The 16721-nt window shown below is 39.1% G+C and overlaps 1 protein-coding gene across 2 annotated transcripts in view; it reads left to right on the top strand.

Moving 5' to 3' along the window:
• Positions 1-16721, top strand: part of adcy1a (adenylate cyclase 1a) — a gene marked incomplete at both ends in the record, with an annotated part of 59132 nt that overhangs the window by 10531 nt on the left and 31880 nt on the right. For both annotated transcript variants that reach the window (XM_079244893.1, XM_079244892.1), the window contains 2 exons: positions 2551-2669; positions 8676-8787. In XM_079244893.1, the coding sequence (XP_079101019.1) occupies positions 2551-2669; positions 8676-8787 (231 nt within the window). The remainder of the gene's footprint in view (positions 1-2550; positions 2670-8675; positions 8788-16721) is intronic.

The raw sequence follows: 16721 nt of genomic DNA, 5'->3' as shown, positions 1-16721 counted from the left end.
GGCCATTTTGAAAAGGGTGCCATTTTTGGGGTCATTTCTGTCATTTTCTTTGCCATGCATTTGGAGGAACTTGTCCTAAGAATTTTGTCCAACTTTAACCCAAATGAGTCAGGATGCTCAAGAGGCATGTGTGATTAAAAGTTGTGCTATTTCTTTTAATAGGGGATATCGTTTAGGAGAGGCGGGGCAGCAAAGCAGATGTGATGCAATGAAAAGGAAAACTGACATAACTCCCACAAAAAACAACCAACCTGCACCAAATTTGCTACAGATGATGCCAGTCATATCCTTCACATTTCTGTATGTCAATAATTAGATTATAAATTAGCCCCGCCCCTTGGTGACAGGAAGTGACCGTTCATAAGGTCTAAATGGCCTGAAGTGCAGTCTGGCTGCACTTTAGGTTGAGAGAGGCATGGGAAGGATGTTGCCAGGGGAGGCGGTGGCATTATGCCGAGTGGCGCCATGGTGCGAGGGCCTATATCACCGCTTGTGGTTTTAATTCTCGTTGGATCTGAAAAACTCAGAGCTAAATTTTCCGGTTTTGTAATGAACCTGGATGGCATTACTTTAGCTTCCAGTGCTACAGTGAGAAACCTTGGAGTAATATTTTACCCTGACCTGTCCTTTGGTCCACATATTAAGCAGGTTACTAAAACAGCCTTCTTTCATTTACGTAATATAGCCAAAATTAGGGACATTCTGTCTCGGAGTGATGCAGAAAAACTGGTTCACGCTTTTGTTACTTCAAGACTAGATTACTGTAACTCTCTATTACTGGGCTGTCCTAAATATGCCCTGAAAAGCCTTCAGCTGATCCAGAATTCTGCAGCCAGAGTCCTGACCAGAACCAGCATGAGAGATCATATTTCTCCAGTTTTAGCCTCTCTTCATTGGCTGCCTGTTGAATCTAGAATAGAATTTAAAATCCTTCTCCTTACATATAAAGCCCTCCACAACCAGGCACCACTATATATCAAAGACCTCATAGTTCCTTATATACCAAGTAGAGTACTTCGTTCGCAGACTGCAGGCTTACTTGTGGTTCCTAGAGTCTCAAAGAGCCGAGCAGGAGGCAGAGCCTTTGGTTATCAGGCCCCTCTCTTATGGAATAAGCTCCCAGTTAGTGTTAGGGAAGCAGACACCCTCCCCACCTTTAAGACTAGGCTGAAGACTTATCTTTTTGATAAGTCCTATAGCTAGGGATGGTTAGCATCCCTTAGTTATGCTGCTATAGGCTTAGACTGCTGAGGGACATTTCCTGATACACTGAGCTTCTTTCTTTTTCTCTTTATCTCTTTCTTTTACCCCCCCCCCCCATAACAGTGTTGCATCATTAACATGTATGTCTCCTGTCTCAGCAGGTCTCCCTGGCCGGGAGTAGCAGTTCCTGTTGTCTGTTGTCTTTCTGTCCTCTTCCCCCCACACAGCAGAGGCAGATGGCTGCCTGTCCTGAGCCGGGTTCTGCCGGAGGTTTCCTTCCTGTTAAAAGGGAGTTTTTTCCTTCCCACTGTTGCCAGTGTGCTTGCTCAGGATGGGAGATTGAGTTGGACTCAACTCAATCTGTTGGTTTCCTTATATAGGCTGTTATGAATTGGCCTTCATTATGTTTTCCCCTTTGTCTGTAAAGCGTCTTGAGATGGCATTGCCGTGATTTGACGCTATATAAATAAAGTAGAATTGAATTGAATAGGTCACAGTTTGTTCTGAGAACACACATTTCAGCCTTAAGTGTACCTTTTTCAAAAAGTTCTCACCTGTTGCTGCAGGTGAGAGATTTAATAAGTTTAATCAAACGATGGAAAGAAGATGATCCTTCCTCATCCTATAAAAAATCATCTTTATCTGAATATTAAACTGGTCAAACAAACAAATGTAAATCAACAACAATAACAACTAATAATAATACTACTACTACTACTACTACTAATAATAAACATAATAATAATAATAATAATAATAATAATAATAATAATAATTATTATTATTTTTATTATTATTATTATTATTATTATTATTATTATTATTAACATAATAATGATAATAATGATCATGAAAGCAAAAAAGATAAAAAAAACAAACATGTAGGAATCTGAAAACAAATAAGAAAAACAGCAACTGAATCTTATTGTTTATTTTTACTCTGAAACTTCACAAAGCTTTCATATTTTTAGTTGTTTTTAAAAAAAATAAATTTTATGAATGAATGAATGAATGGTTATAACCAAACACGTAGTACTGTTATGACTTAAAAATCATCCTTTCATAAACAAAGCCTTTATTTCATCAGTCAATAAAAAGCACTTGAAAGATATTGGAATTCCATCCTGTTCCAGAGCTCAAAAAATCTGGTATTTGTACACATTTCCTACCAGCTGACGGTCCACCTGCATTAAGTTCGCAGCTACAGAGCCAACTAGAAGCAGCAGGATCTCCACGCTGCTTCAACCAATGTTCAAGGTTGATGCACCTTACAGGTGTGCATTTACGCCCTCCAAGTCTGAGGTTCTGACACTGCCTCCTTTTTTGTTTCGACTTTTCCTCCCTCAGGAGCGTCTACTAATGAGCCTGCTCCCCAGAAACGTTGCCATGGAGATGAAGGAGGACTTCCTAAAGCCGCCTGAGAGGATCTTTCACAAGATCTACATCCAGCGCCATGACAATGTCAGGTAATGGGGTGTCATGACAACTGCAGAGGTGTGTGCTTGCACTTTGAATGTTTAGATCCAGGTGTTTGACGTCAGGCTGGAGAATAGCCGGAACAATTCCGATTAGTCATTATTGCAGATGGAGTTAAGCTACGCGAAGGTTAAAGAGGGATGGAGCGATGCTGCCTCCACCAGCAGATTAAAAAAAATATCTGCAGCTTCCGCCAATTTTTAGTGTCTTTTGCAAGGTTAGCTGTTTGATCCACAGCTTTACTGTTCTGGCTCAGCCTGCTGTCTGACATTACATGCTCATCAGCCTCAGCATGCAGCTTTTTTCCAGAGGAAATAGAAATAACAACATTTCCAGCTCGGCACCAGGAACCGTTAGCGACTAACTGGTGAACATTTGGCAGTAAAACAGGAAGCTGCTTCCTCAAGGGGCTGAAAGATAAAAAAAAGACTGAAGAATAAAGAGTTCTATTAGACTCAGACTCCACTTTTTTTAAAATTTATTTCTGTAGACAAAACTCAAACACCGAGGGCTTAATGATAAAGTCCTGCCCATGATCAAATTTACCATGGGGCGTTGGCACATGCAGTGAGCAGGAGAAATGTTTCTGATGCAAGAACTCCAGCCCACTTGAAAGCGATTTCACTGGATGAGCATTTGAGAAACCATCAAGGTGTCACTGGGCATCAGAACAGACAAAGCTCCATTACAGGAGTTAGTGGGCACTATATACATCACTATATATATATATATATATCTATATATGAAAGAAAATGACAACAATTACTCCCTTTTAGCACTGCAAATACAGAGGGGTGAATATATTTGAGATTGGTTTATGTAAATAAAAGTTTATTAAGATAAAACCAGGCATCTTTAAACTGTTTTTTTTACTAAAAACATTGAAGGTAGTAGAAGCCACAAACCCCACATTTAGAGTTCTTGGAGGATGAAGCTACCAAGGAAACTATATAACCCACAAACAACTAAAAAAGTTTGTCTTGTTTAAAAAATGTCATTTTAAGTGTTCAATTCCTTTTTCACGACAAACAAAATGGCTTTTTGTTAGAATAGATGCAAAAATACAACACAGTTAACATTCAGGTTCCCCATAATGAAGAAAATACAACAGAGTGTGAGAAACTGGCCTGATTTCATTCCAGTGAGGCGCTGAAGAGGAGAGGAGAGGTGTGTTAGTGCTGATTGCTGTGGGGGTCAAGTGCTCGGTAGCATATCAACAGCAGTTCTGTCAAGAGACAATCCTTCATTCTCTCAGTTCCCGCGCTCAACCGCAACCCCGCTCACCGTGGCGGCCTGCCAGATAGCATGGCGGTTCCCTCCTGCTTGTGTCCAGGAAGCTTCTGCAAACACACACGTCAACACAAGACAGACTAAAAAGACAAAGAAATCTGCTGCGCAGAGTCGTGATAGTCCCCAGATCCCTGCTTTGATGTGGCCTCAGGAGCGTTCATCACATATATATTTAACTTTGCCACCTCTGTGCCTCGTCTCTAACCCGCTAACCTCCCCGCCGACCCCCCCACACATCAGCACGACCTGCACCACGCAACCAACCAATGCACAACCACACAACACAGCTCTTCTGTTGAGCAGGAGTAGCGATCCCAGCTTTGCATACATCAGGTTCCTGATGCCAAAAAGAGCACAGCGAGACAGTCACGATGCAGGAGAATAGCCCTCCTCACACCACCAGAGCTGGAAGCTCAATGCTTGCCTTCACTTTCTCCCTTTCTGGGTAATATTTTCAGAAACTATGGCATCTGCTTCCAGTCTTACGGTGATGATATCCAGCTCTACCTCTCCTCCAAACCCTCCTCCTTTCCGCTTTGACTGCATGCAAAATATTCAAACTTAGTTTTCCCACATTTTCTCAAGTTGAATAGACATAACACTGATCTCTCATTGGTACTAAATCAGTTCTTCATTACCTACTGATAATGCGTATTTCCATCTCTCCCCTCGGATCAAACGTCTAGGTGTCACTCTCATTCGCGCCTTCCCCTTTCTCTACACACTACCAGCATCACTTGGTCTTTTTGGAGCCACCTCAGTCACATCAACCTCTGCCAGTCATCATTCACCCCCAACAGCACTGGTTCAAGTAGGATGACGTAACTTTCTGACCTTTAAATAAGTGTTTCTGACTAGTTCTGATAGCATAGTGACATTCATTATGTACATTCCTGCAGCAGTTGTTGCATGGCAGCATCCTGAGGCGGAGAAACCTCATTTTACTACTTTTACAGCTGATTTTAACTTTACGCACCGTATCGCATGCCAGCAAACAGGTATCAACACATTGGCCATTTTGAACAGAGCGAAAGAAAGAGATGAGACAAGAAACAACATAGACTGACTTTTAGTCATCAGAGAGAGCTCAGAGAAGAGACAGGATGCAAGAAGGATGCCTACATAAGCCATTGTTGAAAGTCTGGCAAAGTTTTGTTGAGCATTTTTAAAGAATCTGCCACAGAACGGTGTGTTTATATCTCGTTGCTGGTGTGTGGTGCGCTGCATAAAGCCAAACTCAGCTGTAAAATGATGCTTCAGGGTGGAACGCTGATATTACGAAGGGAGGTTTCACAACCTCCAGATGCTGCTAGGCAACAGAGGCTCCAATTAGAATGCACATAATAAATGTCTGATTGCTTTCAAAACAAGCCAGAAGTTTTTTAAGGTAAAAAAGTTACATAATGCTACTTCATTGTCTTTAGTCACATCTCATCTTGATTACTGTAGTGCTTTTCCTTAAACTGGTGTAGAAATCTGCTGCCTGCATCATCTGCAGAATCTTCTCCACGCAGCAAATCACCCCTCCCTAAACAAATTCACTCTTCTGCGTTGCTGCTAATATCCTGTTACCAACAGTCAAGGCCCAAAACAGCCTTGCTCCTTTTATATCTTATTGAACTTTTGGAAATATACCCATCCTCCCACCTCCCTCCCTTCCTTCCTCTCCTCCAGCATTCAGATGCTTTCGCCTCTTTACCCCCAGATTTTATAATGCGCTCCTGGATATTTGCTAATCAACCTCTCTGTTCATATGCACCTGGTCATTCTGCTCTACATGACTATTTATCTTGAGAATGTTTACTTTGAGGTTTTGGGTGTTTTATCTGGTTTCTTCATGTTTAACATTTGGACACAGTGAATATATGAGAACAATCTGTTCACTGAAGCATTTCTGCAGCACTTAGCAGCTGCAACCAGTGACGATTTATCCGATCGTTGAAGACATGCAGAAATCAATAAGTAGCTGAAAGGTGTTTGGTGGATTTTCCAAAAATCACAACTACATAATTATCTTTGAAAATTGCAACTTTTGGAGTGTGTTGAAGTAACATGCCGCTGGCTAAACAGTAGTTTTTAATCTCCAAAACAAAGAAGTCAAAAGCACCTTCTATAAGCCATATGGGCAACTCAAGTCCTGCAGGTTTTAGATGTTTCTCTGCTCCAACACACCTGATTCAAATCCAACGGAACCAATAGTCTGCACAATGGGTACGCTTACAAATTTTTTTTATTATTTGGAATTGATAATTTAGAGTGAAATAATTATGAATTAATAGTATTCTATTACGACTTTAAAATGAAATAAAAATTCTGAATGAAGGTTTACATGAAACACGTTCTTACTTCATTCCGCTTTAGATCGGCGGGTTAGAAGAGGTTCTGATTGGACAGAGGGTGCATGTGACGTATTGACATCTACCTAAAATAAACTAAGTTCGCTTCCTGATTCTCGTCTTTTCGGGCATAACATGGAAAACTACATAATAATTAACAGTTTTGCAGCTATTTTGATTATAATTTTGAAGCACCAGCTTGACACGAGCATACTACGTCACTTTTTTTCAGCAGCTGAGAAGGAAGATAGACTAAAAACAACACACAGAATGTGTGCATCATTGGGACGGGACAAGGTAGCGAGCAAGCACAGAATGATCGGAATTGACTTAAAGTGTCTCTATGATGCAAATTTCAGTCTAATTTATATTAATGTGCGAGTCCAGAAGGGCAAGAAATAATCCAGCAATTTCCCCTTCCTTCATTTTGTATTGTATTGATCCTCTCAGATCAGCCACTGCCAGAAACAAGCAAACGGAGAAAGCTCCGCCCCCTGCCCGCAGGCTGCGTCTGATTGGTCAACTGCTAGGATTATTTATACAGAGGAGTTAAGGTGGGCGTGGCTTTCTTCTCGTGAACGTGCACAACCTAGAGAAGACGACCAATCACTGAGTCGTCACTGAGGACGTCACTAAAAGTTTGAAGTAGAAAAAACTCTAAAACTACTCATTTTCGTTGCCATAGAGACCGGACGTAGAGAGTGCTGAAAACTCAAACATGCGTTAAGTTGATAAAAAAAAAAAAAAAAAAAAAAAAAAAATGGCGCCGCTCATATGTCTGATGAGCATTCAACACTATAACACTGTGGAAAGCTCAGAAAACTAGAAATAGCATCATAGAGCTGCTTTAATGCAGAATTCAGGTTTACATGACTGGAATGAAACAATTTGGATTTAAAATGCGAATAAACCAGACACTCCTTCGGCATCAAGCTTACTTCCAAACTGACTTTTTTGTTCAGAAATTAGATGTTTACATGGTCATTTTTCATCTGTTTAAAGCAGAATGACCTTTTATTCTGAATTAAAGAGGAAGTAAAACTCCCGTTTTACTTCGTTAGATTAGAGCAGCGGTTCTCAAACTTTTTTAGCCACAACCTCCAAAATGATATTCTTGGTGTTTGCGCCCCTGCCCCCACACAACAGCCGAATGATTAATTGTGTGATGTATCAAATATCCTGCAGCCATCCTCTAAATGGAAGGCTGGAAAACTGGCAGAACTTTGCAAATAAAGAGGATAAAGTGGCTTTTGGTGGATTCTGCACCTACATGTTCAAAATCCACTTTTCTCAGGGACATAATGCCAAAATTCAGATTTGTGTACTAACATTTAATGTTTATGTGTTAATGCGTTTAAATATTAAGGTGCTAATATCACAGATTTATCTCTGCATTTTGACAACTCTGATAAGTTTCCAACTTCATATATGCTAGATATATTCTTTATACTGGTGTCTAAAATTTTATCACAACCCCCAAGGGGGTCCCGACCCTCAACTACTGCACTAGATGGAGGAAGATAAAGTATCTTGGTTGGCATGCATTAGAGGGAGGAAATGGCTCATGTGGCAGAAAACTCCTAATGTGCTCATATGCCTTGGGAATATGAGAGAAAACTGCTGTGTAATCATCACTCCAAGCAGAATAATTCCATAGAACAGTTATCACTGCTGTCTGACAAGCACCCATATGCATAAATAGAGCCGCCACAGATGATTCATTCTGGCATTATCATAGGAGCGTTTCTAAACCTCAAACGAGATGAGGTCAGGAAATAACACCTTAAAGCATTTCTCAAGATAAGGCACTTAGAAGGCTGAAAGTCAGCTATTTTAATTCAGATAAATCCAGCTCCAGCTTGAATGCCTGCTCCACTGAGAGCAGTGATTTTTCACTGAGTCAATAAGATCCATAACAGCTTGTTTTGCTGCCATCTGGCCTGCCTCTGAGCAAATGAATGAGGGGCTAAGTGGCTTTCAACACCTTCCTCAACCACTACATCAGCTAGCCAGCAGCAGGCGATTCAGCTGTGTAATTGATTTAGTGGCTGACCTAAAAAAAAAAGAAAAGAGACAAGCTTTCAGTTAAGCACTGTTTGCTTTACTTCTGATTAGCATTAGCTAGTTGCTGTGCTTCTGTCTAGTATTTGGGGTCTTTTGCTCAAATGTGAAGAAACATAAAGAGAGCAGTGAGTATATTTTATGTTTCTTTCAGTACTTTATATCATGTTTGTTTCAGGGATGATTCTTTTTTACTCAAGTAAGAACTTCAGTGTGTTTAGCTGGAGGATAGACGAAGAGAAATCATCTGTCATGATGAGCCGAGTTCTTCACTTGGGATTGAAATCTTCTTCTCTCTCCTCCTGACAGCATCCTGTTTGCAGACATTGTGGGCTTCACCAGCTTGGCTTCTCAGTGCACTGCTCAGGAACTGGTCAAGCTGCTCAACGAACTCTTTGGGAAGTTTGATGAACTGGCTACGGTGAGTTTTCCGAACACTACATCCCACTTTTCCCGCTGTGTGAAGACACTACTGCTGTCTGCAAAGTGCAACTGATGTGCAACCAAATCTGTCTTTAAGATAATCTTATTTTTATTTCTTTAAATGAAACAGACACTTGATGGATTTCCTGCCTGGTTGGCAGAAAATATTTACCAGACTGATACAGATTATACTGAACAGCATAATCTCTGATATTCTCACATTGTTATTTCAAACAGAGATTTAATTCAATTTAGTCAAACTGTTATGAATAAAACAAAATACCGTAAGCTGTGACAGAGGAATCTGAAGTGAATGATTAGGTACAAAGAATAAATAATTCTACTTTTCTTTTATTATGTATGAACATGAGTATTACATATTTTAATTTGTTTATTCATTCCTAATATTTCTTTATGTCTCCATGTATTTATGTTCTTATTTAATTATTTCACCTTTTTAATTCAGTTCAGCTTTATTTATATAGCGTCAAATCACGGTAATGCCCTCTCAAGACGCTTTACAGACAGAAAAAAAACATAATGAAAGCCAATATGATTTTATTTGACCCTGAGATGGACTGGCGAGCTGTCCAGGGTGTACCCCGCCTTTCGCCCAAAGCCTGCTGGGATAGACTCCAGCTTCCCCGCGACCCTGAATTGGATTAAGTGGTTAGGATAATGAATGAATGAATGAATGAATGAATGAATGATTTTATTTGGATTCTTAAATATTCTTACATTGATATATTTTAACATTTATTTTCATAAAATGTCTTTGCTGTGAGCTGATAATGTGATTATTTCTATCCTTGTTCTAAAGCAGAACAAGGTTAGACTATGTAAGAACCAGCTACTGTGCTTGTTTTCAACCAGTCCTGGTTATCTGTAGATGTTAATGTAGAAATACATAAATAAATAAATAAATAAATGAATAAATGAATAAATGAATAAATGAATAAATGAATAAATGAATAAATGAATAAATAAGTAAATGAATAAATAAATAAATAAATGAGTCTATATGTACATGAAAAATTATAAAAAATAGAACTCTAATTTCTTTTGTTCTTTTCTTATCTACCTATTTGCTCATCTGTTATGTAATTTTCTAAAATTGCATTGTTTCACTATAAAATGAATGTAGTACTCTTGAAATGTTTTAGTATTTCTTGGGCACATGATGCCTCTACAAGCTGTTTAAAAAAAAGAAAAGAAATCCACACTTTAAAAATTTTACTTAACGTGCAGCCAGAACAATACTTTTAGGGATTTTTAGGGATCATCCTGCTGTGAGTTTAACATCACTGATCGCACACATCAGTTAAGTTACCAACACCAGAACTTACTTTTTCTTATGTCGGATCTGATCTGATTGTTGTCCTTAAAATCTTCCTCAAACAGCCCAGAACTATTAGCGTTTACCTCACTAATAGGACAGTGAATAGTCAGAACTGACATGTAATGCTGATATAGCAAGAGAAGATATGCATGATAATGGAGTCATCATTTAGTTTGATGTCAGCTGCATTTGTGTAATGCAAATATGACAAGTCAGTACAATCATTTTCTTCAACTTTTGAGCCTCTTTCTTGAGAATTTGCAACATTTTGCTCTGTGAAAAAACATGAGTAGCAGTTACACACAGCCATTATTAAGCCCACTTTACTGTACTGGTTTGGACCTCCCTTTGGCCTTCAGAAATCTTTTCATTCTTAATGTGAAAAATCCAGCAAAGTGCTGTAAACAAACCTCAGAGATTTTCCCCATATTGACATCATGGCATCATAAAGTTGCAGATTTGTCAGCCTCACATGAGAATCTCCTGTTCCACCACATCCCAAAGCTGCTTTATTGGATGTAGATCTGGTGACTGTGGAGGTCAGTGGAGGACAGTGAACTCATCGTCATGGTGGAGATGATGTGAGCTTTGTGACATGGTGCATCATCCTGCTGGAAGTTTCCATCAGAAGATGCTGCACTGTGCTCAGAGAGGGATGGACATGGTCAGCAACAATGCCACTCTGATGTTAAGGCCAGCATCCCGTTGATCCTGACGGCAGGATGGATCCATGTTGTCATGATGTTTCCAGCAGATTCTGATCCTACCATGTGAATGTGGAACTGAACTGGAGACTCATCAGACCAGCAACGTTTCTCCATCTTCTATTGTCCAGTTCTGGTGAGTCTGTGTGAATTGTAGCCTCAGTTTCCTGTTCTTACTGACAGGAGGGAACCCGCTGTGGTCTTCTGCTGCTGGAGACCATCTGCTTCCAGGCTGGACGGGTTGTGTGTTCAGAGATTATTCTGCAGATTACTGGAACCAGTGCTAATTTGACTTCTATCATCTCCAACCAGTCTGTCCAGTCTCCTCTGACATCAACCAGACATTCTGGTCCAGACAACTGCTGCTCGCTGGATATTTTCTCTTCTTCAGACCTTCTCTGGAAACTCTGGAGATGGTTGTGTGTGAAAATACCAGTAAACACTCAGACCAACACCCACGCTGTGTTCAAAGTCACTTAAATCTCCTTTCTTCCTCTTTCTGATGTTCAGTTTGAACTTCAGCAAGCTGTCTTCCCCAGTCTACACGACTCGATGAAACTTGTTGCTGATGATATATTTGTGTTAAGAAACAGGAGAGCAGGTGAACCTGATTAAGTGTCTGGTTAGTGTATGTTGTAACGCGAGACTGATCTGCAGGAAACAATGGATCATCTCGACTTGGCACATCTGGATATAAGCAGCATTAATATGTCTACACGTTATATTAAACATTAAATATTCAAATATGTAGTAAATGAAGCATTTTTTCCCATTTCATTTTCATTTTACCCGGAAAGAAATCACACTGAAATAAAAATCTTTTTTACAAGTCAGCCCTGGCAAAGAAAAAGCAGAATAGGACACATTAAACAACACTTATACAGCCAAATAAATCAAACATAAAAAGGTTACAGAAGAGGTTAAAAATAATTAAAATTAGGTTTAATTAAAAGTTTTATTTTCTGGAATTAATTAATTTGATTCCTAAAACTTCAAAAATGAATTAAAAAATCATTTTTTTAAAACATTTTTTGATTTGATGCCTCAGTTTTGTTTATTCAGTAAAACAAATGGCAAAAAAAAGAAAGTGATTGAAACTCTAAATTCTGTTATGAAATAAAACCCCTGAGCCATCACACTCTGCAGCTGGTAACGTGTGAGTGTGCTGTTCACCTCCCAGAAAACCGAGTGTATTATTCCATCGTGGAGTTTATTTAATATGCCAAGCCATATATATATTGATCCAAATGGTGAAAGTAAAGCAGGAGAGACTGACTGACGTGGAGAAGGAGCAGGAGAAGGTCAGGAAGGAGAAGGCATGGGATGGGTGAGAGGAGGGGAGATGAGAGAACTGATGTTTAAACAGAGGGGAGAGAAAGGCTGAGGAGGTGGATTGTTTCAGCGTGAGTCTGTGTGTGGGTGTGAGTGTGTGTGTGATAAAGCACTGTTGGGACTACTGAGAGTGTGCACGGTGGTATGTACAGTGGATCAGTAAGCCTGTGTAGCGTTGTTCTCTGGGAACGAAGATTAGGTGAGTGATAGGTTATCTGCCGCCAAACCACTATGATCATATTAATTCTGCATGAGCCACATGCGCACACACACATGCAAAGAAACACACACACAATTACATATTGCTGTTTACATTAACGCTTGCAAATGTCCTGAAAACGTATCCTCCCACAACCACCACTTGCCTAATCCTAACCATAATCTTAAACCAAGTTTTAATAGTCTCATTTAATCTTCATTTTATATGGACTTACTTTTGTCCTCAAAAGGAGGACACAACCCTGCAGTGACGGCAAACTGATTTCTGTCCTCACAATGCATGTAATAATAATCCATAAAAACACTCAATCCTGTAGTTTTACCCTTATAGTTTCATCTATGTGTGTGAGAGCGCTTACACTCTGAAACGCACACAGATTTCAGCTCGGACAGAGGACAGACAGTTCCAGCTCTGCTGCTTTCAGTCACATATCAATGTCTTTACCGGCATCTTGACCTACAGTGATGTGTGTGTAGCCTTGATTAAATGAGGTTAGAGTTGTTGGATGGTGTGGGATGAAAATAAGACTCTTTGATCTATAAAGACTCTGCTGATGAAGATTCACATGAACAGTCAGTTTAAGAGACTATTATTGGAGACTTTTACTGGTTTCTGTAACTGTACATAGAAGTTTGGAAGCGACTGAATGGTGAAAAAAAAAAAAAAAAAGAACTTATTGTCTTTAAGTACGAAGAATTTGTAAAGACTTCAGGTAAATTGGCCACATTGATGCAACTAAACGACTACACTTAGATCACCTGTTACAAAGAAATATTGCGTAAAACTACAGAAGTTTGGCAGATTTGCTTTGGCCTGCCTGTTTAATGACAGCTAATTTAGCGTCCGTTTTGCATCCTGTCTCGTCTCTGAGCTTCCTTCAGCCGGTAAAAGTCTGTCAAGTTTACAACCTATCGTATCACTTTCTCGCTTTCTTCTGCTTGCTTGCTCTTGTGTTTCTTTGCAGAATCAGCCATGGTACATGTTTAAAATTATTAGTATGCTAATACCCAGTTGCTTGTGCCCATGCTGTAATGTGACGCTCCAGACTGGGACAGTCAGTGTGTCATTAAAACAATACAGAAGCACAGTGTTATGGTCAGAAACTTGTGCGGTATTGCTTTAAGCACATCATCGAATGTTTTCGTTCTACGCTGCTTATGTGTAGTATACCTTCATGTCCTCATTTTTCATGAGTTCTCATTTATGTGACTAATAATCAAGTTAAAATTTGAATGTTACCTCTGTAAACATTTGTCAGATATTGGGAATTATAATATCTGTGAGAGTCAGCCTGGGGTCCATCTTCTCCTCAACCCTTAGCTGGACTAAGTGGTTAAGAAAATAAATGAATAATAGCTGCTTTAAAATCTCCTTCATGTCACATTTGAGCTGATCTTTTGTCAGAATATAAGAATAATGTTATTTTGGAATTTTAATAATAAATGTTTTTCAAGCCAAAACAAGATAATTTTCATCAGCATATTTCTACAAAAACCCAGAACAACCTTTCTGCCTTTTGATTTTTTTTTTTTTTTTCTATTTTACCAAAGTAGGGTTTGTGCTGTAAACCTACATGTTATTTAATTATTTCACATGTTACATTTTATTTTATTTATCAACCAAATTACACAAATTCATCAGCAGGATGTTTTGTCTTTTTTTTTTTTTTTTTTTTGTAAAATCCCCCTTAGTGACTAAATTAAAGAATAATAGTTTGAATTGAAGCACCCATACATTTAATATGTTATGGGATAAATAAGATAATATATTATGTATGTCAGATTTTTAAAGTAGATTTTAATCCCCCTTAAAGGGAATAAAATCTTTTTAATGAGGATTAAATTTATTGATACAATTAAGACAAACATAGGAAAGCAGGCAGTCAAGAAAATACAAAAAAAGAAAGTTTTCTTTATTTAAAAATGCATAAAGTTAAAAAGATGAATTTCTATTTATTTCAGTTAAACTGAAAAACAATAGCAGAGCACTTCCTCTTCCTGAAGATAAAAATTTCTAGCAATTTCCTCACTGATACAGAAAGTAGAGTGCTGCATTAGAAGATCAAATTTGTTTATTTAATCAGCTTTAATGAATGTTTTTTAATGACTTAATGCCTTTAGTTTTTTCTTACTTATTTCAACTCTGTATATACTTCATATGTGTGACTTTATTAAACTCCTCAGTGCACCACATACTCGACTGATCCTGCCATCAGATCACGATACCTCAGACAGTTTTCTCTTTTTTTTTTTTTATAGCAAGCACATACATACACACGCGTGCACACAAGTCACATGATCAGCAGGATTATCCCCCTTGAGTTAATTCTGTATCTTTACAATCAGTCATGGCTTAACGCGAGGAAAGCGACAGAGGGGGAGAAAAAGCAAGATACAAGGTGATATGTGGCTTGCTATCAGTGCTCTAGCAGTCAGCAATCCATTATATGGAAATGTTGCGATGAGGATATATTGCGAGCGTGTGTGTGAGTGTGTATGCGATGCGGCAGCTGCATCCTAATTGAGATTTATATCTTGTCGCGTTAGCAAGGGAGAAATCCACTTTCAAACTGGCTCTGTCACAGCTGCTGAGCCTGTCTGACTGCTGTATGCTACACGACACATTTATTCCCCGCAGGCTCAACCTAAACTTAACCACAACAGACACACACTTAACCCCAACCTTCAACTAGCTACAAATGAAGATAGAAATCCATCAAATCTAACTGAAGATTCACACTTTTTCCTCAAATCGGGAACTCTAAAATCTCAATTTTTATGAAGGCAGACATGGATAGCTTCCTCCTGAAACATGGCTTTCTGTCAGCTGATTTCTGTTCACACATATGCACACAAGCTCACACACACATTTCTTTTCCTAGCGCCGGGATAATCATCCACGTTCTGAATTCTCATATCCTCCCACGCCAGAATCTTTCTGCTCCCGTGAGCAGAAAACCAGAGCACCCCGTCTTCTCTCTTCTCAGCCCTGCCTCTTACCCTGCAGTTGTCATGAAGCCTCTATCTGCGTGTAGATGTGTGTGTTTGACACTCAGAGGCTGTCTACAGGCTAAGCTTTCTCTGCCGTTATTCCCTCTGATGACTGTGATGCTTACAGTTGCCAAAAGGAAAGCCTGAGTGTGGAACCTTATGGGAGTACAGTATATTTACATGTGACCATGCAGCTCTTTGTGTGTTTCTGTGTTAATGTGTTTGAATATTTGTTTGTTTTTTGCATGTTTTTCATCATCTCTGAGTTTGTGCACAATGTGCACTGTGACAAATAACGGATCTGTCTGGGAATGTGTGGGTGGGATTCTACTTCAAGAGCATGTAGGAGCAATTAGAGTTGGCCTCAACAACAAATGCACAAACAGTTGCACAAGCAATATATATGATTTACATGAACAGGGATGCAACTGCAGCTTCCGTGCAGTCACTGTGTCATATCTCATTGAACTGGATTCAAAGTACACTAATGTGGATGCTTTATCTGTGGAAATGTAGAAATGGGTCCAAAGATGTGTCGTGATTTAGCTCCTGCAGCTTTTTTCAAATAATTCTGTTGAACTTCATCTTCTTCCTCAAGAGAAAATATTCTGCGACATCAAGCTTTGCCAGCAGAGCAAATGGAGAAAATATAATTCATTCATTATCCTAACCGCCTAGGCCAATTAAGGGGAAGCAGTGAGTAGCGGGGAAGCTGGAGCCTATCCCAGCAGTCTTTGGGCGAAAGGCAGGGTACACCCTGGACAGCTCGCCAGTCCATCGCAGGACACTAATTGGTCAACATAATATTTATATGTAAATATGATGAAAAAAACTATTTCTAGAGAACTAGAATTAGGCTGCACAGTGGTTAGCATTGTGGCCTCACAGCAAGAATGTCGCTGGTTCGATCCTCGGCTGGAGGAGGCTCAAACAGTGGCCTTTCTGTGTGGAGTTTGCATGTTCTCCCCGTGTATGCGTGGTCTCTCTGGGTACTCCAGCTTCCTCCCACCATCCAAACACATGCATGTTAGGTTAATTAGTTAACTCTAACTTGTAGGGGTGGGAAAATCTAATCGGGAATCAGGATTTTTTTTATTAAAAAAGAAATTGATTTTTTAAAAAAAAAATAAATAAAATGAATGCACTATAAAGTTTTTGTCATTTTTATTCATTTTTTTTTATTGATCTTTTTACTCGTCCTCTTGGGCATTATAGCAGCAGAATGATGGTTTGGCTACTGGGTTGTTTTTTCCTAATTGAAATGAAGGAAAATGACGAGCAAATATAAAGTTTCATACATTTTTTTTGTTTTTAAACTACAAAAATCAGCAATATCAGAAAATTGTG

This window comes from Telmatherina bonti (genome assembly GCF_933228915.1).
Source record: "Telmatherina bonti genome assembly, chromosome: 8".
In the NCBI taxonomy this organism is placed as follows: domain Eukaryota; kingdom Metazoa; phylum Chordata; class Actinopteri; order Atheriniformes; family Telmatherinidae; genus Telmatherina; species Telmatherina bonti.
The sequence above is the reverse complement of the archived record's forward strand: the minus strand, read 5'-3'. Positions and strand labels throughout refer to the sequence as shown.